Source organism: Pristis pectinata, chromosome 4 (genome assembly GCF_009764475.1).
Source record: "Pristis pectinata isolate sPriPec2 chromosome 4, sPriPec2.1.pri, whole genome shotgun sequence".
NCBI classification, from domain to species: Eukaryota; Metazoa; Chordata; class Chondrichthyes; order Rhinopristiformes; family Pristidae; genus Pristis; species Pristis pectinata.
The window spans coordinates 29,515,940-29,541,548 of NC_067408.1; the positions used below are offsets into that span (position 1 = coordinate 29,515,940).

The 25,609-nt window shown below is 43.4% G+C and overlaps 1 protein-coding gene across 2 annotated transcripts in view; it reads right to left on the minus strand.

The window, feature by feature from the left end:
* phykpl (5-phosphohydroxy-L-lysine phospho-lyase) overlaps positions 1-25,369 on the minus strand; it is a 39,489-nt gene extending 14,120 nt beyond the window's left edge. Inside the window, exons 1-7 of one of the 2 annotated variants that reach the window (XM_052013614.1) lie at positions 25,125-25,369; positions 19,332-19,521; positions 13,565-13,683; positions 7,691-7,850; positions 1,477-1,551; positions 986-1,073; positions 772-888 (exon numbers count right to left, since the gene is read on the minus strand). In XM_052013614.1, coding sequence (XP_051869574.1) covers positions 772-888; positions 986-1,073; positions 1,477-1,551; positions 7,691-7,850; positions 13,565-13,619 — 495 coding nt within the window. In that variant the 5' untranslated portion in view covers positions 13,620-13,683; positions 19,332-19,521; positions 25,125-25,369. The remainder of the gene's footprint in view (positions 1-771; positions 889-985; positions 1,074-1,476; positions 1,552-7,690; positions 7,851-13,564; positions 13,684-19,331; positions 19,522-25,124) is intronic. The other variant, XM_052013613.1, reaches the window with a different exon arrangement.
* Positions 25,370-25,609: the final 240 nt, after the last annotated feature.

Here is a 25,609-nt window from a genome sequence, read left to right on the forward strand (position 1 = left end):
CATCCGTTTAGAACTGACACGAGGAGGAATTTTTTTAACCAGAGGGTGGTGAATCTGTGGAATTCGTTGCCACAGGCGGCTGTGGAGGCCGTCATTGGGTATATTTGAAGCTGAGGTTGACAGGTTCTTGATTAGTAAGGGCATCATAGGTTACAGGGAGAAGGCAGGAGACTGGAAGGGAAAAATAAATCAGCCATGATCAAATAATGGAACAGACTCGATGGGCCAAATGGCCTAATTCTGCTCCCATGTCTTATGGTCTTAACTACTTCCTGATCCAGTAAGTACAAGAACAACTGAATGATAGTTAAGAGCAGACAGGAAACATATGCCCTATCAGAGTTGGAAATGTACCTCTATTGTGTTGGCAAAGATGAAAACAAAGCAGCATTCTTGTTAGGAATAAATGATAAACCTTTTGCATGAGCAAATAACTGGCTTGAAGTACAAAGACATCCAGCACTCTGTGCTAATGGGGTTCTAGATAAATGCAAACTAACAACCTTAATGTGAACATCTATTTGAGATGCAAATGGTACTGTAATATCTTAATTAGTTTTATTCCTATATATCTTGATTAGTGAGCACATTGCCTGCTTTTGACCAGAGCACACAAGCTGCCAATATTTTGTCTGGAATCTGGAATGGGGAGAATATGCAGCAATAATTCAATGGGACTTTTAACCCCAGTTTTTATCCTGCTAGCAAGAAAAGTATCAGGTCCCATAATTCCTCGTTATTTGAAACTTTTTTTTCCCTACTGTACAGTACCTTACGATTTTTCTTTTCTATTTCATCGATAACAGCTTTCACCTCACTTGCATAGGCCAATGCTGGATCCGGATGATCTTCCCTGTACATTCCTCGGTAGGTGTCTGGAATAGGTACCTGTTCAGAAAGTAAATAGATGTTTATTATGATTGGCAATATCACAATATAAATGTTCCAATAAATATTATAATTTAGTTAACAGGCTTCAACATACCACATGAACCCAATCCTTTTGTGGCCTCAGATTCCTGAACTTGTAAGGACTAATGTCTATCAATGAATTAAGGTGTCCATGGTAGGCACTTGAACACAAAAATATAGTGGTTACTGGAGCTTGGTCAGTGATACATATGTGATAGCAGGACAGAAACATATTTCAATGCATAAAACAAACTAGGAGCAGAGTTGGCCATTTAGCCCCTTGAACTTGCTCTACCATTTAATAAGGTCATGATTGATCTGGTTGTAACTTCAACTCCACACTCCATCTACCCCAGTAATCTTTCACCCCCTTGCTTATTATGTGTCCATTTCCCCTCTGTCTTAAATATGACACTGTCATGTTACATGTAATAGTACTTCAGGCTCTGCAATGCAAATGTAGTGCCATTAAAAAGTGATTAAAACTGAAACTCATTGAAGAAAACACATTTGTATATCTATGTTTACATATCAATTTACTTACATTTATTTAAGGCAACTTACTTCTCCAGGACAACAATGTCTTCATGCTGGGTGTATTGTTGAGCCAGCCTGAGGGCAAGATCATTTGCCTCTGAACTGCAATGACATTAAAACAAAGTTCTTGCTAATGTATGAACAATTATAAATGCTTGTGTTCCAGTTATATGTACATCATAATAAATCATTATTCCAGCAATTATAATGTCTGATAGCTAAAGAATTTATCACTATTTATTTCTTTTAAAACTTATTTCATAATTATGCAATATTACATTCAATGTAAACATTAACCACAACGTCACACTGCTTTTGCCATTTTTCCTGAGAAAAATCAAGAAACATTTTTCTTTTTTGTTAGGAAAATTGGACAGAAGCTATTTCTACTGGTTTGCCTCCTCAGCATCAATCCCCCAAATTTCCTAATGCCATATGCACCCACCCCCTCAGGAATCCCATTGGAAATTGCATGATCCAAGTCCATGGGATGTTTGGAGCTGATGCAATTGACAAATTTGTTGTCCAATTACGTCATGTCAAGAAGTAAAAACAGAAAGTGCTGGAAATATTCAACAGGTCCTAATCGAAGCAGAAACAGAATTGTGCTTTAGGTCAGCACCTTTTCATGGGAAGATAGGAACAGTTAGGAAGAGTTCAAATGGGAAGTTAGAAATGAAACTAGTTTGAAACTTCAGAGATAGACAGCATGGATGGACAAATTTAAAGGGAAGGTAAATTGCTTTATTATTGTGACATGCACCAAGGTACAGTAAAAAAACTTGTCTTACATACTGTTCATACAGATCAATTCATTAAAACAGTGCATTGGAGTAGTACAAAGTAAAACAATAACAGAATGCAGAATAAAGTGTTACAGAGAAAGTGCAGTGCAGGCAGATAATAAGGCAAAAGGTCGTAAAGAGGTAGATTGTGAGGTCAAGAGTCCATCTTATCAGAGCAGGGGACCATTCAGTCTTATAACAGCTGGATAGAAGCTGTCCTTGAGCCTGCTGGTATGTGGTGGAGATCAGGTGATATGTGGTGGTGGTGCCCACTGAAAGAGGGTGAGAAAGTTTAAGACAAAATGTTTGTCTGGAGAAGGAGGGAAGTTCCAAAAAAAATGCTGAAAATATGTATAAGGAAGTAATGACTGATTAATTGGAACTGTTGAATTCAAAGGTTGAGTCCGTTAGGCTGTAATGTGTCAAGTTAGAAACTGTGTTACAGTTTCTCAAGCTTCCCTTGGTCTCCTATACTGTTCCATGGACAGAGAGGTCAGAGTGGGAGTGTGATGGCGAATTAATGCACCAGAAAGCTCCAGGTTACCCATTCTGCATCAAGTTTCCCCAGATGTGGAGGAAACCACATTGTGAGCACTAAATGCATTATACCAGACTTGCAAGAAACACACCTGAGAGATGTATTCAAGTCCCTGGAAGGTGAGTGGGAAGAGGCAGAGGGAGCAGGTGTTGAGTCATTATTTATTATTCCCACCTCCCTCTCCCACCCCTTAGGGTGGCAGATGACTTGCTGCCACTGCTATTCTGTGTGCTCTGAAGCAGCTAATACTGCTAAAGTGGGACCTGCAGACTCCTCCATCAGTGGGGCAGGAGGTGCTTAACAGGGTGTGCGGGTGCATGGTTTTGGAGGGGGTGCACTCCTTCCACTGTTTACTGATCTGCGTGCTTCCAGTGAATGAACTTGATATTCTGTGCCATCCCAAATGTTTCTTCTCCGTTATCACAGATTCCCATGTGTTAATGAGAATGTTACACTTTTTCCAAGGAGGTGTTGAGAAGTCCTTGGATCATCTCCTCTGTCCACTTAGAATAGAGTGTCACGTCAGGCATGCATACAATAATAACCTGCCTGTTAGAAATTAATAAATGTAATCAGGGCCCCAATGCTTGAAATATTGATCGCAGAAAGGACACTGTTGTTGGTTCACTTAATCTCATGTGGATTTGGAGGATTTTGTGTTGGTGACCTCTCTCCAGTACTTCGAGGTACCTGATTCAGGAAGTCCTTACTCAGAATCATACAGGAGCAAAGATCAATGCTGTCCAGTTAACCTTGTGCATTGTGTTGGATCTGTCCTCATTTCACATTCTTTTGCTCAGATGGCCAAAGGCTATCCCAGCCCACTGAAGGTGATGGTGGGAGGTGCCACAAGAAGGGGTATAGTCATTGGTGGAGATGGAAGAACGGACTAGAGCATTATTGAGCGAATGGTGACTTTGGAATAATGAAAGTGGAGATGATGTGTCTGGTAGTGGCATCCCGTTGAAGGTGGTGGTAGTTAGGTTAATTGATTTATTTAATATGGAGGCTGGTAGGGCAAAATGTGAGAACAAGGGGACCCAATCTTTGTTCTGGGCAAGAGAAAGGGTGTGAACAGAAGTGCAGGAAATGGAATGGTTTAGTTGAGGGCCTGCCAACCATGGTAAAGAGAAAACTGTAATGAAGAAAAAAAGGACAACATATCAGAGGCACTGGTGTGGAAGGTATCATCATCAGAACAAGTGTAATGGAGATAGAGAAAATGGGGCAATGGAATTTCCTTATATGAAGTATGATACAAGGATATGTAGGCAAGGTAGGAATCTTTCCCTTCCCTCCCTGTTAGCGTTCCAAGGATACCATTCCCTCTACAAAGTTCTAGTCTTCTGTCTCCTATCCCCTTTCACACAGTTGCTCATGCAACTGCAGATGCCTCCCTCTCTTCTGCCTACTCTCTTCACGTCACCCAGAGATCCAAATTCTTATTCCAGGTGAAGCAGTGATTTATTTGTGCATTGCATTTGGCACTCAGCACATGTCCTCATTAGAGAAAATAAACATAGATCAGGTGAATGTTTCTTAGAAGATCTCTCTTCAGTTCAGAGTGACCCTGAGCTTCCAGTTACACATCACTTCATTCTCCATCCCACTCCTATTCCGAACTGTCTTCAAGTTACCCGTGTTACGAACCAGCAACAAAATAAAAGTAAAAATGTTAGAATGTTAGAAGTAAAAAATGTTAAATCTTGAACATTAACCCCAAAACTAAACTTGTCATGTGTGTGTGGCAAAGTCCCAAACTCCAAGTCCAGGAATGGTTATTAAAGTTCAGTTCAGCAGGCCATAAGGTGAAACATGAGCAAAGGCTTCTTCAACGACCACCGTTGTCTGAAGATAAAACGTAGATGTAGAGAGAACATAGAGAGTAATTAGGAAATCCAAATGTTCCACGATGGAACCCAAATGACACCTCAGTGTTTACTCGTTAGTGACTTCCTCACCCAGAAAAGCATCCGAATCGTGGCTGTCCACACAAATACCTGTTTCCCTCTACAGGTTAACGACAAAGTGGACTCCACCGGATTACTTCAAAAATCCATACGTGGATTGTAGTAACAGACACAGTTATTGTTTCTCATCCATCGATAGAGAAACTAGCAGGCTGGTGCCTCTCTTTCTTTTCTCTCCTCTGACTGACTTCTTCAACAACGGCATTACGTCCTTTATCTTCTGTTGACATAAGCACGCCACACACACATACACACACACACCACTATGCTCTATCTTAAAGGGACATTCACCTAGTCCGTAACACTTGTCCGTCCAACAAATCTCCAGGAACAGCACCTCATCTTCCAACTTAGCACATTACAGCTTTCAGTACTCAATACTGAATTCAACAATTTCAGATAATCACCATTCCAGTGCTGTGTCTCACATTTCTAGCACTGGTTTATTTTACGCTCTCTTTCCTCTTGTAGTACTTAGGGAAGATTTTGTGTCCCATCTGGTAAGGAGTACATTGGGAGTGAGGAAATCCCTTATCATATTGATGAGCAGATTCAATGCAAAACACCGGACATAAAATTGTTTGTAAAATTATGCAAGGGATAGATAGAGTAGACAGCCAGTACTTTTTCCCAGGATTGAAATGTCTAGTACCAGAGGGCATGTAAAGGTGAGAGGGGGAAAATACAAAGGAGATGGGTGAGGCAAATCTTTTTACACAGACAGTGGTGGGGGCCTGGAATGCACTGCCAGGGGTGGTGGCAGAGGCAGATAGTATAGGAGTGTTTAAGAGACTCTTAGATAAGCACATGAATTTGCAAAGAAGGGAGGGATATGGTCAATGTGCAAGGAAGAGGGATTAATTAGGATTCATTAGTTTAATTATCTCAGCACAACATTGTGGATCGAAGGGCCTGTCCTGTTCTATAAAGACTGAGAGACAATGGGTTCCTATTTTATAGAGATGTTATACGAGTTGAATAAGGTGATAGTAATTCCTTAAAAGCTACTTTGGTTGATTATTTATTGGATTATGATTACTAAAAGAGTTCACAAGCATGGTCTAGTTTCTCACTGAGATGTTGGAAGATTGGCGTGGTGGGTGGTGGTGGAATAGGATGGGAAGAAAAAAAAATTCACATAGTGCTTTACATGGGGTTAAAGTACCCAGTTCTTATTACAAGAGTCCCAATTTTCCCAGTCCAATGAACACATCACCTCAAGGCTACATAGAGCAGGATAAAGCAGAAGGATCTGGCAATAATAGAAATCTATTTCTATATTTTATAATACCTGCCTATTTTTCAAGGTTGAAGTAAAAAAAAGCCATTGGTAATCTAAGTTGACACAGAAATCAAAGAGTTGCAGACATTTTTTCCATGTTGTTGATAAGATTGTTTGCCAATGTGTAAAGGACTTAAATATTATCACCAAATGTGGAAAACATTTGACTTAAAATTATAATGACAAGAATCTTACTAGTAAGCTCCATTGGAATAATTAAAAACATGACATCTCTAATGAGCGACTAACTAACATAAAACAGGATATTTGAAGTTCATTCTCTTGTCAATGGCCACTTAGTTGATCTCAATTGGATGGTTTTATGAATTACAAATAACCTGAGCACCAACTTTTAAAAGACAGTTGAACAGATACGTGGAAAGACAGGGTTTAGAAGGTTATGGGCCAAATGCTGACAAATGGGACTGGCTTGGATGGGCATCTTGATCAGCATGGACCAGTTGGCCAAAGGGCCTGTTTCCATGCTATATGACTATGACCTACATCGAGACAGAAGAATGAGAATAAGCTACAATGTATAATCTTGTGCAATTTGAAGCAAATGTTATTGGAAGAGCATGATTGTTAATGGGTGTGTACTCAGTTTTGACATGCTTCTCCCATTAATCCAAGTGATAGACTTCTAAAGCTCACAGCCAAAGAACATAGATGAACAGTCCTTAGCCAAAGTACCACCTAGCAATCCACAACAATAAAGTGATACCCCACCTATGGTGCAGAATAGTGCTACCAGGGAAGAGAAAATTGGTAAAACATACCTGCAAAGCAAAACTTTTACCGATGCACTATAGAAAGCATCCTATCAGGATGTATCACGGCTTGGTATGGCAACTGCTCTGCCCAAGATTGCAAGAAGCTGCAGAGAGTTGTGGACACAGCCCAGCGCATCACAGACACCAGCCTCCCCTCCTTGGACTCTGTCTTTACCTCTCGTTGTCTTGGTGAAGCAGCCAGCATAATCAAAGACCCCACCCACCTGGGACATTCTCCCTTCTCTCCTCTTCCATCGGGTAGAAGATACAGGAGTCTGAGGGCACGTACCACCAGACTTAAGGACAGTTTCTACCCCACAGTGATAAGACTATTGAACAGTTCCCTTATACAATGAGATGGACTATGACCTATGACCTCACGATCTACCTTGTTGTTACCTTGCACCTTATTGCACTGCACTTTCTCTGTAGCTGTGACACTTTACTCTGTACTGTTATTGTTTTTTTTAAACCTGTACTACATCAATGCTCTGTACTAACTTGATGTAACTGCACTGTGTAATGAATTGACCTGTAAGATCGGTTTGTAAAACAAGCTTTTCACTGTACCTCGGTACAAGTGACAATAATAAACCAATACCAATTTTGGAAATGAACAAAATCAATTAGACTACCCTTGCCAATGTCTGGAACAAAATTTGGTAATGTTTTCATTGATGTATGATACTTAGGAAAATAGCAAAGTGTCTGATTACAGTGATAATACAATGTGCTAACAATTATACTACGGATAAATTTAATAAAATCTAACTTTAAGGCCACCAGAATTCTCATGAATTTAATCCAGCTACCATTTGAAACAATTGATAAGCAATATTTTCATTATTTTTTAAAAAAAGCAAATTTAGCAAATTACAAGTGATAAATTTTACCCCGAGTTCACAAAATAGAAAACCGATATCTTCTGTGGCAGTGTCTCTGATAATTTCTTAGCATACTGGACTATATTGTCATGAAGAAAACGTGCATTTGTGTTCAATGTTGCCATCTGTACTGATCCAGCTTTCACAACGTCTGGGTGACAATGTCCAACTATGAAAGGGAAAAGAGATTTAAAGGCTGGCATGCAGATTTGTAATATTTGTAGATAGCACACCACGGCAAAAACTGTATTACCTTTAAATGGTGTTAAACAGCATTGTGGGTCCCCCTAAAACTACTTGTGAAAATGACATAAAGAAAGTGAACTTCAATTGTGAGCTTCGCAGGTTTCCATGGAATGCTACTCTGAAACTAACATTGTCAAGTTCAGCACAGTGTTCTCTATTGCCTGGCACGTTCTTGCAGCTGCCTGCACTTGGATCCTGCATATCAGAACCAACAAAAGGTCATCTGCAATGCAAGCAGCACTCTTCCAGCCACTGTTATACTGAATAAATGGATGCTGTGATGATCTAAGAGATGTGGTTGTGATGGGGTGGAGAAGAAGGGCTAAGAGGGACCTGGACAGTTTGATGAAAAATAGGAGAGATTAATAGCAAAAAGGGGTAACAAACCAGGATATGCGAGAGAGCGAGAGCGAGAGCGAGATATAAAGGAATTAGTGAACAACAAGAAGTAGGCCTGGAGGAGGTGTAAAGAGGAGAGGATGAATAATTATCGTTAATTACCAAAAAAAAACTGAAAGTTGGCAATGCGAACTAGAAAGACTGGAATTGTCTGAAGCGGGAAGTATTCCCTCATACTTCCTTGTGGATAGTTGAAAATATTTAGGAAGTCAGAGGTGAGCCAACCACTTCATAACACCCCACTACCAAACTGTGACAGCAGCCACAGATGGTGGTCTAGGTCAAGTTTCTGGTGAAAGGCAACTCCATGGAAATTAATGAGGACAGATTTGGTGATGGCGATGATATTGAATGTCAAGCAGAGTTGTTTTTGAAGATAGCCATTGCCTGACACTTGTATCTCACAAATTTTACTTACTACTTATTAATCTGTACTGAATGTTGCCTGGATCTTCTTACACGTGAGCATAAACTGCTTTCTTATGCGAGGAGTTGTTAGTGGAATTAAAAATGGTGCGGTCATTATAAAGATCCCCACTTCTGACCTTGTGATGGAAGGAAGGTTCATTGATACTAAAGATGATTGGGTTGGGACACTGCTCTGAGGAACTGCTGCAGCGATGTCACTGGGCTTAGAACATAGAACACTACGGCACAGTACAGGCCCTTCGGCCCACAATGCTGTGCCGACATTTTATCCTGTTCTAAGATCTATCTAACCCTTCCCTCCCACATGGCCCCCAACTTTTCTATCCTTTGGAAGTTGGACTTCCAAAATCCACAACCATTTCTATGTTGTTGCCCTTTCAATGCTGCTTATCTGTAACTACCCTCCCTCTCTCCAAACCTGAGAACTGTTACCAGCAGTTAAATGCAAAGCAGGACAAATTTGAACATTAAAATGTATGGACAATGATCTTTCTTTCGTTGGATTTGATATTAGTTGCATTGGATGAGGGAGTGGCCTAGAAATTCATTCACACAACTCCTAAAATGCCACTGTACGACAGAAGACCGTAGTTACTCTGAAGTAACGCACAAAACGCTAGAGGAACTCAGCGAGTCAGGCAGCATCTATGGAGTAACTTTGCCAATTTGTGTCCGGTTGGAAAATTGACTCCTGATCTTTGAGGGATCTTTTTTGCCCCAGCATCTTTCTTCCCTCCAATGTAAGATTACCCCAAATGACATCAAGGAGGTATGCAACATGCAAAGGCCATCTGTGGTAAGAATCTGAACCTCACTGGTCTGAAAAATCAACATTTGTTATTACTCACAGAACAGCTGGATATACTAACCCATCTCCTCTTAAAGAACCATTTAAAGCACCACTCACACTGCATTCTTTGTCCTCCTGCAACCTCAGACACACCCTCCTGGAACAATTTGCCTGTGAAGGGCAGGGTCATCGTAACTCTCAACTTCCTGGCCTCTAGATCATTCCAGGTTTGTGCCACATCCTGCAGTTTGCTGCATTAAGGAAGTCACTGAAACTTTATACTCAAGGAACAAAGGTTTTATCTACCTTTCCTTCAACCCAGAGGAGCCAAGTGCACACAGGGATTTGCTTGTTGATCTGACTGCAGCCTCAAACGCACATTCCTGTCTACCCTAGGTAACTTTTTCACCTCTTTGCTCATCATGTATTTTTCTGCCTCATCCTTAAAAATGTTTAGACACCATCTCCAATGTACTGGGAGGAAGGTCATTCCAAAGAGTCGCAACTCAGAGAAAATGTTTCACCTTGTCTGGGTATTACATGGGTGACCCCTGACTTTTAAATAGAGACCCAGACTCTCTCACAAGGGGAAACATCCACCCCATTCCCAGACCCACCCCTCTTTTCCATATTTTTGGGTAGATGCCTTAATGTTGTAACTGTACTGGAATAACTTGGCTAAAAGTGCAGCCTGTTCTGGTGTACAGTTTTGAATCTTAAGCATCACCCGACATGTCATAGTGAGCCACTCAGTTGTATCAATCTGCAACGGTTAAACAAAGAAGAAACCTGGCATTTGACCTAGATACAAAATCCAGACACAGCAAAGTCATCCCCAGCTCAGTTAAACTTGCAAAGTCCACCTCACAAAACTGGGGACTGATGTCTAAACTGGGTGAGCCGTCCCATTGATGAGACAAAAAACAGCCACACACAGTCGTACTAACAGAATCATATCTTACAGATATTGCGCCAAACTCCTCCATCACAAAGCCCAAGTACATTCTGTCCTACCGAGAAGACAGACTCACCAGAGGTGGTGGCAGAGGTTTACAGCCAGGAGGAAGTAGCCTTGGAATCTTCAACACTGATTCCAGGCTGTATGAAGTCTCATGACATCAGGTCAAACCTGGGCAAGGAAACCTGCTCCTCATTATCAACTACCATCCTCCCTCAACCAGTCAGTCAGTGCTTCTCCATGCTGAACAACACTTGGAAGAAACACTGAAATTAGCAGGAGCTCTCGGTGGAGGACTCCAATTGTCACCAAGAAAGGTTTGGTAGCACCACAACAGACTGATCTGACCAAGTCCCAATGGACACAGCTACCAGACTGGATCTGTGACAGATACTGAGTGAACCAACAGGACAGATAAACCTACTTGACCTTGTCCTCACCAATTTACCTGTGGCATCTATCCCTGACAGCATTGGTAGAAGTGATCACCACACAGTCCTTGTGGAGACAAAGTCCCGTTATCACACCAGGAAAACCCTCCATCGAACTACAGATGTGCTAAATGGGTGAGACCGTGAATAAATGTGGCCGCTCAAAGCTGGGCGTCCATGAGATGCCATGGACCACTAGCAGCAGCAGAATGTACACCACCACACCTTGTAACTTCATAGGCTGGTTTATCCCTCACTCTACCATGACTATGAACCTTTCACTATCAACCTCTCAATGCTGCAGTCGGAGGTTTCCACCTGCTTTAAAAGAGGCATCGATCATACCGGTGCTGAAGAGCAGGATGAGCTGCCTCAACCACTATCGCTCGGTAGCACTCACATCTACCGTGAAGTCCTTTGAGAGGTTGGTCATGGCTAGAATTAACTCCTGCCTGAGCAAGGACCTGGACCTGCTGCAATTTGCCTACTGCCACAACAGGTCTACAGCGGACGCAATCTCACTGGCTCTCCACTCGACTTTGGAGCACCCAGACAACAGCAAAACATACGTCAGGCTGCTGTTTATCAATTACAGCTCAGCGTTCAACACCATCATCCCCTTAGTACTAATCAACAAGCTTCAAAACCTGGGCCTCTGTACCTCCCTCTGCAACTGGATCCTCGACTTCCTTATCAGGAGACCACAGCCAGTGTCAACATCTCAGAGGATCTATCCTGGGCCCCAACACATTGATGCAATCACAAAGAAGGTACACCAGCGATTCTACTTCATTAAGAGTTTGAGGATATTTGGTATGTCACCAAAGACTCTTGCAAATTTCTACAGAAGTACGGTGGAGAGCATTCTGACTGGTTGCATCACCGCCTGGTATGAAGGTTCCAGTGCACAGGATCACAAGAGGCTGCAGAGGGTTGTAGACTCAGCCAGCTCCATCACAGGCACAACCCTCCCCACCACTGACGACATCTTCAAGAGGCGGTGCCTCAAGAAGACGGCATCTATCTTTAAGGGCCCCCACCACCTGGTACATGCCCTCTTCACATTACTACCATCGGGGAGGAGGTATAGGGGCCTGAAGACCCACACTTAATGTTTTAGGAACAGCTTCTTCCCCTCTGCTATCAGATTTCTGAAGGGTCCATCAACACTACCTCATTATTCCTCTTTTGCACTATTTATTTTTATAGCGTAGTAATTTTTGTGTCTTTCACTGTACTGTTGCTGCAATACAATAATTTCATGACATGTCAGTGATAATAAACCTGGTTCTGATTCAAAGGGAAAGCATTCATAGCACTGTGGGAGGACCTTCACCAGGACTGCAGTGGTTTAAGAAGGTGGTTCACCAGAACTGGGATGAGCAATAAATGCCAGCTTTGCCAGTGATACCCTGATCCCAAAAAGGAAAATATTACTGTGTAAATTTTCTATAATAATATAAAACATTATTAATTTTAATATTAGGTCCACCTAATTTATTTTTAATTGTTGCTTTATACTCCTGCTTCTGTAGCCCCATTTATTCCTTACTGATTTATCTCCTCCTTTAGTTTGGTATGTCCTATGCCCACCTCTTCTCCTTTGCTTTATGTTTAAATTGGTTTTATTTCTAGGAGATCTCTCATCTTACCAATTTCAATTCTTTGCCATTTTCCCTTCCTGCAGACGCTGGTCCCATTCTGATTCAGGATAACCCAATCTGTCATTACATAAGGACACACAAAAACAGGAGTAGGTCACCAGGCCCCTCAAGCCTGCCCTACCAAATAATGCTCCTTCAACAGACCAAGGCGAGGTACATTAGCCAAAGTAAGCAAGATGAACATTATTGTTTTTGATGGCAACATCAAAAGGGATTGTTCTTTCTCAGATATCAAGTGCAGGCAGCTGTTCAAACACAATGGTGCACTACAACCAAACTGTGTACTCAGTGTTCATACAGTACTCAACACTGGAGACTGGATATCCTGCGGATTTGAGATGTGGAGGCCAATTGTAGCCACCTCACCAGCAAACCACAGATAACATGGGTTCAGCACTTGGGCTATAGAAACATAGAAAACCTACAGCACAATTCAGGCCCTTCGGCCCACAAAGCTGTGCTGAACATGTCCTTACCTTAGAAATTACTAGGCTTACCCATAGCCCTCTAGTTTTCTAAGCTCCATGTACCTATCCAGAAGTCCCTTAAAAGACCCTATCGTATCCACCTCCCGGGTTCCGGGAGAAGCTGACGAAGGAGCTGGGGGCAGAGCATGTGGTGAGGAGGGTGGGCAGGGGTCCTGAGGGCAACTGGTGGGGAGCCAATCCATCTCAGGGCAAAGCCACCCTTCAATCACCGGTCATGGCAGCCCAGGGTGGGGGGAGAGTGGGAGCCTGTGGGGTTTGCAGGATCTATAGAGAGAATAACAGGTCCCTGGGAGAGGGTGACAGGCTGGGATCTAATCCAGGGGTTCAGGGGAGGGTTTATATAATCGAATAGCAGGTGCCCGGTGCTAAGATTTTCTTGCTCCGAGACTCTTCTACACTGAGTTCTTGGTCAATTGGGAATTAATATGCAACTTTTAAAGATGTGCCAAATTGACATCCAAATAAATAATTTTCTTACCATGAGCAACATTGTTAATACAGTCCAGGTATCTTCTTTCCATCTCATCAAACATGTACTGGCCTTGAGCTCTGACGATCTTGATCGGATCATCTGGGAAAAAAAGCCTGCAAAAAGGTCTGCAAAGAAAGTGTAGAGAATTCATTACGTTCATAATAAAGTTCATATTTTTGGATTTATACTCTCATTTAACAATTAATTTGCTGGTATTATATTTCTTTGTTCTGCATTACATAATTAAACTAAACATAGATGTTACATATGCTGCTCTCTTTCGAAACAAAGCAGTGAAATCGCTTAAAAATTTTTAAGTAACAAAGAGCATTAAAAGGAGGGAAGGAACTGAAGTGTTTTGAATGGAATTCCAAAGCTTAGTGCCTTGCCAGTGGTAGGGACAGCTGCTCACGGAAGGGATGGGGGCATTAAATTCAGCATATTAGAGCACTGCAGATAGTTCAGAGGGGTTTACAGCTGGAGGAGATTAGAGGTAGGGAGGGATGAGGAGATGGAGAGAGTTGAAGACAAGGATGAGAATTTTAAAGCTGAGCTATTGCTTAACTGGGAACTAGTGCAGATCAGGGGTGATGGGCGAAGATGCTCAGTATCAGGGCAAGGGTAGCAGAGAGCTTTAGATGTTTCAAGTTTAAGCAGTAGATGAATGGAGGCATGTGCGATATCACTGAGGTGGGAAGTGGCAGCTTAAGGTGTCAGCAGTCTGGTTCAATTTCAGACAGTTGCTAGGAAGAGGGATGGCATGGGGACAGACCGATTATGGCAGAGGCTTGAGAGAGCGAGCAAGAAAGAGAGAAAACAAGATTTGCTTATCTTGCTAATGGATTTGGGTGATTTTGTGGAGACAGCATTGGTGGTTTTAAGTGACTGTCTCTGTTGTTGCTAAGTTCACCATTCTTGGCTCCCTGTGGGGTTGGTCCTTGGGCATTTAGCTTATAGATTTGTATAGCAAGGGTTAGTTTGGTAGAGGACTTGTGCTTTGTGTTCGATTAGTGCAAGCTTCATTCTCTCATAAGTTTCCATGAATAAGTCAACAATAATTTGGAGTTCAGCCTCCAAGTGTGTGCATCACAGTGAAAAAGACTGCAAAGTGTGTTTAGGTAATGTTACGGCATTGCTTGACACTAGTCTGCAGTGAGGTTGGGTCAGTTATGGACATGTTGGTCAAGATCAGGACTTGCATGCCATTATAAGCAGATCAAAGATAGACAAAGTTCTTAGGCTGCCAAATTTGGGGAAGATGCTCCGTGGACCTTCTTAGTTGAGAAAGGCTTTGGCAAAGTCAATAAGACCACATATAGTGGTTGATGTTGCTCATTGCATACCTCTTGGGAGTTGCTGCTCTGTGATCACATTCATCATGCCTCTAAATGGATAGAACTTACACTGCGATTTGAGGAGCAACTCTGCGTCCATTAGGAGCAGGCAGTGGAAGATAACTTTAACTATGACAGACAGCAAGGAGGAATGTACATATGTGAGAATGCATGTCAACATACACATCCGACCACATGTATGCTAATGTCCATGCAGGAATTGTGGCCTCCAGACTAAGAACAGTACAGTATGGGACAGGGCATTTGGCCCATGATGTTGTGCTGATCTTGATGCCAATTTATACTAAATGTCCTCCTCCTGTGCATCATCCGTACCCCTCCATATTCATGTGTCTGTCTAAAAGCCTCTTAAACTCCACCAAACTGCCCAATTCCACTACTACCCCTGGTAAACTATTCCAGGCACCTACCACTCTGTGTAAACAACTTGCCCCTCACACCACCTTTCCACTTCCTTCCTCTAACCTTAAAAGCATGTCCTCTGGAGTTTGACATTTCCACCCTGGGATTTCCAAATTATTGATATATATCACAAACAGAGATCCCAGCACTGATCCTTGCAGAACACCACTGGTCATGGACTTCCAGCCAGAATAACAGCCTTCCACCCCTACTCTGTCTTCTATGGGCAAGCCAGTTCTGAATCCAAACTTGCAATTGACCCTGGATCCCATGCATCTTTATCTTCTGAATCAACCTACCATAAGGGACCTTGTCTAATGCCTTACTAAAGTCCATGTAGATAACATCCACTGCCTTACCCTCATCAAGCACCCTTGTCACCTCCTCATAAAACTCGATCAAGTTTGTAAGACATGACCTGCCCTGTACAAAGCCATGCTGACTGTCCCTATGTAGGCCATACCTTTCCAAATGCGCATAAATCCTATCACTCAGTATCCTCTCCAATAGCTTCCAAACCACTGATGTGAGGCTCACTGGCCTATAGTTACCTGGATTATTCCCTACTTCCTTTCTTGAACAAAGGCACAACATTTGCTACTCTCCAGTCCTCTGGGACCTCATCTGTTGCTAGTGGGGACACAAATATCTTTGCCAAAGTCCCAGAAATCTCCTCACTTGCTTCTTTCAATATTCTGGGATATATGCCATCAGGCCCTGGGGACTTATCCACCTTAATGCTTTTCAGGAGACCCAGCACTACCTCCTCCTTAATCTCAAAATGTCCCAGCACATTAGCATGCCCCACTCTGCCTTCACTATCCTCCAAATCCTTCTCCTTGGTAAGTACTGACACAAAGTACTCATTCAATACCTCAGCCACTTGCTCTGACTCCAAGCACAAATTCCCTCCATTATCCTTGAGTGGACCTACCCTCTCCTTAGTTATCCTCCTTTTCTTAATATAAAATGCCTTGGGATTTTCCTTGGTCCTCTTTGCCAAGGACATTTCATGGCCCCTTTCGGGCTTCCTAATTACCTACTTCAGCACTTTCCTGCTATCTTTATATTACACAAGGGCCTTGTTTAGTCAAACCCAGGTGGCACCTAATGTGCAATGGTTAAAAGAAAGCACGTACAGGAAACCTTTACTCCATCCGAGACCTGCAACACCATGACTTTCATGGACAGCCCCAACAGTGACAGCTCCTAATCAGTCCACTTGGCCAAGGAACTTGGATGTGTTGACATCACTGCCCTGTGTAACAATGGGCAGGAAACAACCTGCTTACAGAATAAAGCAGTGGGTATATTTTCACCTGGAGTAGCCAGAAGTGGAATGTGTCTTCATAGGCTGGCATTCACTCTCAAGGACGAGTTAATCTGACATCTCAGTGACTCCCCCATGGCCACATAGTCATGCAGCAGTTAGCACTGCTGCTCCACAGCTCCAGGTTCAACCCTGACCTCTAGTGGAGTTTTCATGTCCTTCAGATGCTCTCTTTGACTCCCATATACCAAAGATGCAAAGTTTGGTAGGTTACTAGTGCATTGCAAATTGCCCAAGTGTAGGTGGGGGGGGGGGGGGGGGGGGGGGGGGGAGGGGGCGCGCGGAAAAATCGTGGAGAGTTGATGGGCTCAAAAAGAAGAACAAATTACCAGGAAACAAGCAGCGAATGGGATGCTTCTGAGAGCTGGCCTAGATGGGCCAACTGGCTTTATTTTGTATTCTTAACCACATAAAAGATGGAATAAGTGGACACCTACGATTTACTTTAACACAGAGCCATCTGCTACAGTCATCTCTACCAAGAATCAGTAGGAATAGTTTGACAAGAACAGGAGATCCAGGAGCTAATTAACTGCAATGTAAGGCATTCCTGGTTTAGAAGCTCCATGTTTTAAGGGAAATAAAAGTTCTACAGGCTGGGGTCCAACAAAACTCAGGACCTATTGAGCAGATGCTGGGGGGAGCGGGGGGGTGGGGGGTGCGGAAAATGAGTGCTGGAGTTTCACTTACTCTGATAACCATGACACTGTGAAGGCCGTCTCCTGGCCAAACATCCCAAGTTTAACACATTCTATGCATGTTTTGAACAGAAGAGGATTGGAAAGTCACCACCCACCCCAACAGCCTCCAATGAACCTGAACCCATAGTCACTGTTGCGGACATAAGATCAGTCTTCTGGAGAGTGAACCCACAGAAAGCATCTGGCCCGGATGATGTCCCTGACTGTACCCCTAGATCCTGCACAGATCAGCTGGCGGGGGTATTTGCAGACATTTTAAACCTCTCCTTGCTTCAGTCCGAGGTTTCTACCTGCTTTCTCCAGCTTCCCAGACAACCTCGACCCATTGCAATTTGCCTACCGCCAAAATAGGTCTACGGCAGATGCCATCTCCCTGACCTTACACTTATCTCTGGAGCATCTGGACAGTAAAGACACCTACTTTAGACTATTGTTTATTGACTACAGCTCCGCCTTCAGCACTATAATTCCAAGCAAACTCATCTCCAAATTCCTAGACCTGGGACTCAATACCTCCCATTGCAACTGGATCCCTGACTTCCTGACCAATAGGCTGCAATCACTAAGGATAAGCAGCAGCACCTCTGCCACGATTATCCTCAACACTGGTGCCCCACAAAGCTGCGTCCTCAACCCTCTACTCCCTATACACTCATGACTGTATGGCCAGATTCTGCTCTAACTCCATCTACAAGTTTGCAGATAATACCACTGTAGTGGGCCATATCTCAAATAATGATGAGTCAGAGTACAGGAAGGAGATAGAGAACCTAGTGACATGGTGCCTTGACAACAACCTTTCCCTCTATGTCGGCAAAACAAAAGAGCTGGTCATTGACTTCAGGAAGGGGGGCAGTGCACATGGTCTTGTTTACATCAAAGGTGCTCAGGTCAAGAGGGTTGAGAGCTTCAAGTTTCTAGGAGTGAACATCACCAATAACCTGTCCTGGTCCAACCACGTAGATGTCATGATCAAGAAAGCTCACCAGTGCCTCTACTTCCTCAGGAGGCTAAAGAAATCTGGCATGATCCCTTTGGCCCTCACCAATTTTTATCAATGCACCATAGAAAGCATTACAGCTTGGTATGGTAACTGCTTTGCCCATGACAAGAAACTGCAGAGAGTTGTGGACACAACTCAGCACATCACAGAAATCAGCCTCCCCTCCATGGACTCTGTCTACACTTCTCACTGCCTCGGTAAAGCAGCCAGCATAATCAAAGACCTCACCCACCCCAGACATTCTCTCTTCTCCCCTCTCCCATCGGGCAGAAGATACAAAAGCCTGAAAGCACTACCACCAGGCTGAAGGACAGCTTCTATCTCGTTGTTACAAGACAGCTCCCTAATACAATAAGATGGACTCTTGACCTCACAATCTACCTAGTTATGACTTTGCACCTTATTGCCTCCCTGCACTGCACTTTCTCTGTAACTATAACACTTTATTCTGCACTCTGTTATTGTTTTGCCTTGTACTACTTCAATGCACTGTTGTAATGAATTGATCTGTATGAAAGTTATGCAAGACAAGTTTTTCCACTGTACCTCTGTACGTGTTACAATAATAAACCAATTTACCCTCTGCCACCTATCACCAAGCCAATTTTGGATCTCATTTGCCAACATACCTCAGATCCCTTCTTGCTTAACTTCTGGACCAGCCTACCATGCAGCACCTTGTCAAGAGCATTTAGTAACCATGTTAACCAGATCTACTGCTCTGCCTTAATCAATTTTCTTAATTACCTCCTCAAAACTCAGAATTATGAGACATGATCTCTGCTAAACAAGACCGTGCTGACTCCTCCTAATCAGTCCCTGACTTTCCAGGTGAACATAAATTCTATCCCTCAGAATCTTCTCCAACAACTTCCCTGCAACTGATACAAGGCTCACTGACCTGTAGTTTCCAGGCTTATCCCTACTGCCTTTTTTGAACAAGGGGATAAAATCAACTACCTGCCAGTCTTTTGTAACTCACCTGTGGCTAAAGAAGATGCAAAAATCTCCTTCTTTGCTTTCCTTGGCATCCTGGGACTCAGTTAGGTCCTGGGGATTTATCCACTGTAATGCGCTCTAATATTTCCACCACCTCCTCCTTCTTGTTACAGACCTGCTCCAGAATATCACTGTATCCCTCCCTTAAATCTCCAGCTTCCACGTTAGTCTCCCTGGTGAATAGTGATGAGAAACATGTTAGGGATTATTCTGGAGTTATGAAATTGTGGATAGCAGATATTAATTAAAATGAAGACATGAGAGACTGCAGAACCAGTCTTCAGGAAATAAAACCTGTTCACAATTTCACTTCAACTGATACTATGGGATCATCGAAACCAATCTTTGGGTGTGGGATATTCTGACTGTGTACCATTGAAACTATGCAGGGGAAGACGATAGATGTATGTTCATGTTAATTGGTGCTCATTGAAAACTTCTAGATGAGATCAGGGAAGGCATTAAGTGGCCATCTCCTGTATTAACACATAGCGTATCCCTGCCAGTTAATGCACAGTTCAGGACAGGTCTGTTTTGTTACTTGATATTCTGGCTAGTTGTACATTCATGGAGCGATCCCTCAACACTGTAACAAAAGAGGTATATTTTGGATGTCTGGAGTTTGTGCTCAGAAGCTCCTGGACCAGCTACTAGTATATGAATATTCGAAAGGGATTCTGTTGGATGGGATGTGCTCCCATTATAAATATGTAATTCTGCAAAGTTACCTGTCTACATTCAAATTGTTAAAGTTAAATTATAGCCACTGAATCTGTAGTTAATCGTTTATTGTTATCTTTGTGTTTAAAAAGTATAAAATATTGCGTCAGGAGATGATTCTAGGTTCTCTCCCGAAGATCTGCTGTGTGAATAAAAGTCTTTTATATCTCCCAGTTACAGCTTCTGTGTGGCTCAGTTTAGTCAGTCAAAACTAAGTATTCATTTAGGATCTCGCTCATATCCCCTGGCTCCATGCACAGATTACCTCTTTGACCCCGAAGGGGACTTATTCCTTCCTTAGCTACCCTCTTGCTTCTAATGTACTTATAAAAGGTTTTAGGATTCTCCTTAATCCTACTTGCCAAAGTCATTTCCTGGCCACTTTTCGCACTCCTAATTTCATCCTATACTGGCATATACTGTGTAGGAATGTACTGGCATACACTCCTAAACTGGAAACTGGCATAGAGGATATGGAAGGAAGGGAAACAAGCAGTAGTGTCATGGAACATATAGAGATTAAAGAGGAGGAGGTGCTTGCTGCCTTACAGCGAATAAAGGTAGATAAATCCCCTGAGCCTGTCATGATATTTCCTCGGACTTTGGGAGAGACTAGTGTAGAAATTGCAGGGGCCCTGGCAGATATATTTAAAATGTCCTTAGCCACAGGTGCGGTGCCGGAGGACAGCTCATGTTGTTCCATTGTTTAAAAAAGGCTCTAAAAGTAAACCAGGTGATTACAGGCCAGTGAGCCTGACATCAGTTGTAGATAAGTTATTGGAAGGTGTCCTGAGAGATCAGGTATACAAGTATTTGGACAGCCAAGGGGTGATTAAGGATAGTCAGCATGGCTTTGTGCGTGGTATATCATGTTTAATGAATCTTGTAGAGTCTTTCGAGGAGGTTACCAAGAAAGTAGATGAAGGAAAGACTGTGAATGTTGTCTACATGGACTTTAGTAAGGCCTTTGACAAGGTCCCACATGGGAGGTTAGTTCAGAAGGTTCAGAAACTAGGTATCCATGGAGAGGTTGTAAACTGGATTCGAAATTGGTTGTGTGGGAAAAGACAGAGAATGGTAGTGGATGATTGTTTCTCAGACTGGAGGCCTGTGACTAGTGGTGTGCCTCAGGGATCTGTGCTGGGTCCATTGTTGTTTGTTGTCTATTTCAATGATTTAGATGATAATGTGGTAAATTGGATCAGCAAGTTTGCTGATGACACTAAGATTGGAGGCGCTGTGGACAGCGGGGAAGATTTTCAAAGCTTGCAGAGGGATCTGGACCAACTGAAAAATGGGGCAGAAAATGGCAGCTGAAATTTAATGCAGACAAGTGCGAGGTGTTGCATTTTGGAAGAACAAATCAAGGTATGACATACACAGTAAATGGTAGGGCACTGAGGAGTGCGGAGGAACAAAGGGATCTGGGAGTTCAGATACATAATTCCCTGAAAGTGGCATCACAGGTAGACAGGGTTGTAAAGAAGGCTTTTGGCATCCTGGCATTCATAAATCAAAGTACTGAGTATAGGAGTTGGAATGTCATGGTGAGGTTGTATAAGACATTGGTGAGGCCAAATTTGGGGTATTGTGTGCAATTCTGGTCACCTAACTATAAGAAGGATATCAGTAAGAATGAAAGAGTGCAGAGAAGGTTTACTAGAATGTTGCTGGGTCTTCAGGAGTTGAGTTACAGAGAAAGACTGAACAGGTTAGGACTTTATTCCTTGGAGCGCAGAAGAATGAGGGGAGATTTGATAGAGGTTTACAAAATTATGAGGGGTATAGACAGAGTAAATGCGAGTAGGCTCTTTCCACCTAGATTAGGAGAGATAAGTACGAGAGGACATGGCTTTAGGGTGAAAGGGGAAAAATTTAGGGGGAACATTAGGGGATCTTCTTCACTCAGAGTGGTGGGAGTGTGGAACGAGCTGCCATCTGACGTGGTGAATGTGGGCTCACTCTTAAGTTTTAAGAATAAATTGGATAGATACATGGATGGGAGAGGCCTGGAGGGTTATGGATTGGTGCAGGTCAATGGGACTAGCAGAATAAAGTTTCAGCACAGACTAGAAGGACTAAATGGCCTGTTTTCTGTGTTGTAGTGTTCTATAACCCCTATAAATCTTAATTGACTTATTGGATACCAGTTTCCTATACCCGACATATACTTCCTTCATTTCCCTGATCAAACCTTCAATATCCTTTCTTAATAGAGGTTCCCTAATGTTACCACCTTTAACTCTTACCCTTACAGGGAAAGAATGACTCTGCACTCTTACTCTCTCTCTTTTAAATGCCTCCCACTTATCAGATGTTTTCCCCCCCAGCAGCTGCTCCCAATCTACTTCTGCCACTGTTGAAATCTTCCCTCCCTTCCCCTCTCCCCAAGTTTAGGGCTCTAACTCAAGGAACAACTATCTTTTTCCAGGACTTCCTTTCAGATAACCAAACAATAGTCACTGTTCCCAAAGAGCACCTCCACAGACACTTCAATCACTTGCCCGTCCTGATTCCCTAAGATAAGGTCAAGTTCAGCTCCCTCCTTCACAGGACTCTCTACCTATTGCTTCAGAAAACCCTCCTGAATGCAATTTACAAATTCCTCCCTATTTAAGCCCCTTGCACTAAGGGAATCCCAGTCAATATTGGGAAGGTCAGAAACAGAAAATTAGGAGAAAGGCCAAAAACAGAAGATGCATGTCGTCCACTCCCAAAGAGATTTATGAAATAGAAAAGCTTGCCTCGGGCTTCATTGTAACAGTGTACTGCATTTGGTGTTCACAATGTGGTTACACATTGGAGAAATCAAATGCAGATTGGCTGACTGCATTACATACATACATCAAAAAACAAGAGGGTAACTAGGGAGAGGGTAGGACTTTGAGGCATAAATTCCCTCCTTTAATTTATGCCTGGAGCAAGAGGAAGTGGGTGAGGTATTAAATCAGTGCTTCACATTGGCACTCACTAAAGAGGACATGGAGGATAGCGAGATCAGGGAGGAGTATGCTGGTATTCTAGGGCACGTTGATATCACGAAGGTGATTGGTGTTGGGTCTCTCGAAAAACATTAAGGTGGATAAGTCCCCAGGGCCCGATGGGATCTATAGCAGGTTATTGAGAGAGGCAAGAGAGGAGATTGCTAGGGCCCTGACAAAGATAGTTAGCCACAGATTAAGTCCCAAAGGACTAGAGAGTAGCCAATATTGTTTTTTTGTTTAAGGGCAAAAGGGATAATCCAGCACATTTTAGAGTGGTGAGCCTTACATCAGTGGTAGGGACATTATTGAAGATTCTCAGAGATAGGATTCTCAGAGATAGCACAGGCTTATAAAGGATAGTCAGCATGGAACGTTACGTCCTATTAACTTGATTGAGTTAATAGATGTTATTTGTATTAATAATTAATATTTAATAATAATTATTTTAATAATAATTAACAATAATTTTATTAATCATTATTAATAATAATTGCAGAGGACTGTTTATCCAAGAGGTCAGTCTGGGTGTTCCCCAACCGGAAACCACGGATGAACCGAGAGTTCCACACTCCTGACTAAAATCCAGGTCTGCAGCATTCAAATCAGGTGATCCTGACCGATACAGGAAATCAAGGTACGACCTTCGTAAAGCTATCAGGGATGCCCAGAGACAATACCAGTCCAAATAGAGTTTGAGACCTGCAGTCAGTTGCAGCTTAGGTTGCATGCTATAATGGGCTACAAACCAAAGTCAGGCAGGATCGCTGACAACAGCGCATCCCTCCCCGATGAACTCAATGCATTCTATGCACGATTTGAACAGAAGGGCAATGGAATGTCACCACCCACCCTGACAGCCTCCAACATACCTGTACCCATAGTCACCATTGTAGACATCAGACCAGTCTTCCGGAGAACAAACTCGCGGAAAGCATCTGGCCCGGATGGTGTCCCGGCAGTGTCCTCAGATCCTGCGCAGATCAGCTGGCAGGGGCATTTGCAGACATTTTAACCTCTCATTACTTCAATCTGAGGTTCCCACCTGCTTTAAGAAGGTCACTATCATCCCAGTGCCACAGAGAATTAAGGTAACATGCCTTAATGACTATTGCCAAGTGGCTCTGACATCCACCAGCATGAAGCACTTTGAGAGGCTGGTCATGGCACATGTCAACTCCAGCCTCCCAGAGGACCTCGACCCACTTCAATTCGCCTATGGCTGTAACAGGTTCACGGCGGACACCATCTCCCTGGCCCTATATTCATCTCTGCAGCATCTGGATAACAAAGACACCCACGTCAGACATACTTATTGACTACAACTCAACCCTCAATACCGTAATTCCAAACAAACTCATGCCCAAACTGGTAGACCCAGAACTCAGCACTTCCTTTTGCAACCTGATCCTTGACTTCCTAACCAACAGACTGCAATCAGTAAGGCTAGGCAGCAACACCTCCGCCAAATTTATCTCCAACACTGGCGCCCCACAAGTCTGTGTCCTCAATCCCCTAATTTACTCCCGATTCACTCACGATTGTGTGGCCTGATTCTGCTTGAACTCCATCGACAAGTTCGAGACCACTAGCTGTTGGAGACTCAAGAGATACTGCAGACTCTGGAGCAACACACACACAAAACGCTGGAGGAACTCAGCAGGTCGGGCAGCATCCATGGAGGGAAATAAACAGTCGACGTTTCGGGTCGAGACCCTTTAGTGTGTGCTGACCATTAGCTGTCGGTGCATTTAAATTGAGTCACCACTAAATCAATCATACGTCGCACCTTTGCTGTCCCCACTCCACAGACCAACACCTCCCCTCCCTCCGTCCCCCGCTTCACGGATCCCCTCGCCCAGCGGCCGCAGACACAGTGAGACTCCCGGCTGCAGACGTGGTGACAACATCACAGGGCCAGCGGCGGTGGGTGACCCGAAAACGCCAACCGATGCGTTTCCACTTCGAGCGACACTTTGTCTTTAGGTCGCCTTTAGCCTCCGCACACCGGCGGACCCTGCACAAACTCAGTGGGAGAGGTTTCCCGACACAATCGCGCCAGAACCGGTACTCACGCAATTAACTTCTGCCGAAGAGCCAAGGTCTCGCTTTTCTGATACAGTTCACAAGCCATGTTGTGCCGGAGAGTTTGTTGGCGAAAGGCCTTCACACTCCGCCCACCGCCACCCGAAGCCCAGGAGGAAGGGGAGGGGCGGCGGCGCGTCTCCGCGGGCGGGGGAACCGGCCTTCTGCAGAGACTCAACCACCGTGTGGTTTGGGCAGATGGCATTTAAGAGCAGAATCCTTGCTGTGTGGCCGTGGTCACAAATAACCATGTAGACAGTTAGTTCCCTTCCAAGGTCTCGTCCTTGTTTTCACCCTTCCTGCAGCTTCACAGACTTCTTTCATCTCCTTTTTACTTCCGATGACGTTTCTCTTCCCGAGATACGGCTTGATCTGCTGAGGATTTCCACATTTTCTGTGTAGTTTCGTATATAGTTAATTTCTTACGAGGAAGGCAACGTCCCCTCTGGAACAGTCCCATTCCCCACTTATTTCC